We start from the raw sequence: 1,978 nt of genomic DNA on the forward strand, positions 1-1,978 counted from the left end.
ACGCACGGTCACTAGAATTATAACTTTCTAGCTCAAATTTTATTAAAATCGGAGCAATGGTTAACTCGCAAAAGATATTCGGAAAAGAGATTTAATAGGCGGCATCGGAGTTAAAGCATAAAACAGTACTCCGATAGCTACACGCTCCTCGATCTACTATTCAGACATCAGCGCATCTACTACTTACCACGGCGTAGCTTTCACGCTAGCGAACAGGGATGTGAATGCATTCCGCGGAATGAATTTAGAAGGCTGGGCCAATTATCGCCTTCTTGCTCTGAAGTTTCCACGGATGAAGTTACTGAAGTTACTCGCGTATGCCAACGTTCCAATGCTGCAGGGTGGAGTCCGGAAGGCACCCCACGGGGTGTTCAAACATCATTGGCTACTCTTACCTACGTCAGCAGTTGCTAGGCGACGGCGGACCCGAACAGCTGATCACGAGCTGTTCGAATACGGCGCGCTACTCCGATACCGGAAAAGCGCGCGCGCTTCGGAGGCCATGGTGCGCGAGCGCACCGTCACTGCTCCCTGCAGAATCGGTTCCAGCGAATGAAGGAACAAGCAGACAGCCATGCCGTCAAACTGCTCACTTCACATCCGCTAGAAAAACTACAGAAAAGGGATAAGTAAATGTGGAACACGCTTTTATTATAAAAGCGACCCTGATCATGGCGAATGAAGAGCTATATACAAACATATGAAGGTGGTAAGACACGAGATAACTTATCAGTTTGTGACAAAAATCGCCATGAGATGCACTGGATGAAGATATTTACAGATGCGTGTCCCCGTGGCTTGCGGCACTCGGGTAGGCTTGATGAGGGTGAGCCGTCGATGGACATGACAAGGGTGACGAAGTTCTGTTAGCGGCTTACGTGCTCGCAATGCTGCACTGCGCCTTTGATGAGCGTGAGGGATGAAGTGGATGACGTGCGGTGGGCCACAAGTGACGAGAACGGCCTTACTTTTTCGCCGCCGCCTTCTTGGGTGCTGCCTTCTTTGCAACCTTCGGCTTTTTTGGAGACTTCGCCTTCTTGGGGCTCTTGGGCTTCTTCGCAACCTTAGGCTTGGCCGCGGCAGCCTTCTTGGGCTTCGCCGCCTTCGGCTTGGCGGCCTTCTTGACGGGAGACTTGGCAGCCTTGGGCTTCGCCACCTTCTTGGGCTTCGCCGCTCCTCCGGCAGCCTTCTTCGGTCCACGCTTGGCTCCAGTAGCTTTCTTTGGGCCGGCCGTCGCCTTCTCGGCCAGGCGGAAGGAACCAGACGCTCCGGTGCCCTTGGATCGCTTGAGCAGGCCGGACTGGACAGCACGCTTGAGAGCAAGCTTGAGGTGGGTGTTTACTACCTTGGTATCCTTGCCGACGTCGAAGTGGCTCATGATGTACTTGTGGATGGCCTGGCGAGAAGAACCACCGCGCTCCTTCAGGGCCTCGATGGACTTCTTCACCATCTCGGTGTACTTGGGGTGGCTGACGGGCTTCTTCGCCTTCTTGGCACCTCCGGCAGCGGACTTGCGGCCCTTGGCCTTGGGTGTCGCAGCTGCGGGCTTGGCTTCGGCTTCAGACATAGCGGGAAGTGGAAGGGTCTCCGTACCTGAACACTGGCGAGGAACCACACAAATAGAAGGCGAGCGCCGAGGTGAGCGAGCGGAGGAGCTGACGTCCGAACTGGTTGCTTGACGAGAGAGCGAGTGAAGCGAAATGCGGGGAGCGGCCGCTTTTATAGAGGGGGCGCGGACGTCACGGAAGACTACAACAATATCTCGTGCTGGCGAGCGCCGCAAATGCCGCGGCTCGAGTTTGAGATTGTGTTTGTTGTGCTCAAAAAACGGTTGCTCGCTCATCGTGGCGGCGTCGCACGATTACGAAAAGTAATCGGTTTTGTAGTAGAGGCTTTGGACGAGCACTGTGCAATTTTTTTTGGCGGCGCGTAGCCGCAAAGTTTTTGAAATACGAGTTTCACGGAGCGCCGGTGTCGA

General features: G+C 54.4%; 1 protein-coding gene across 1 annotated transcript; it reads right to left on the reverse strand.

Annotated features, from left to right (window-relative positions):
• Window positions 1-630: 630 nt before the first annotated feature.
• LOC126538849 (histone H5-like) lies at window positions 631-1,697 on the reverse strand. Its single transcript, XM_050185575.3, has one exon. The coding sequence runs from the start codon at window positions 1,565-1,567 to the stop codon at window positions 965-967; it is 603 nt and encodes a 200-aa protein (XP_050041532.1). The 5' UTR covers window positions 1,568-1,697; the 3' UTR covers window positions 631-964.
• Between the last annotated feature and the right edge of the window lie 281 nt (window positions 1,698-1,978).

This window comes from Dermacentor andersoni, chromosome 8, assembly GCF_023375885.2.
Source record: "Dermacentor andersoni chromosome 8, qqDerAnde1_hic_scaffold, whole genome shotgun sequence".
Taxonomy (NCBI): Eukaryota; Metazoa; Arthropoda; class Arachnida; order Ixodida; family Ixodidae; genus Dermacentor; species Dermacentor andersoni.

Coding starts and splice junctions, on each gene's coding strand:
- LOC126538849 (XM_050185575.3), bottom strand. CDS start 1,567: ATGTCTGAAGCCGAAGCCAAGCCCGCAGCTGCGACACCCAAGGCCAAG.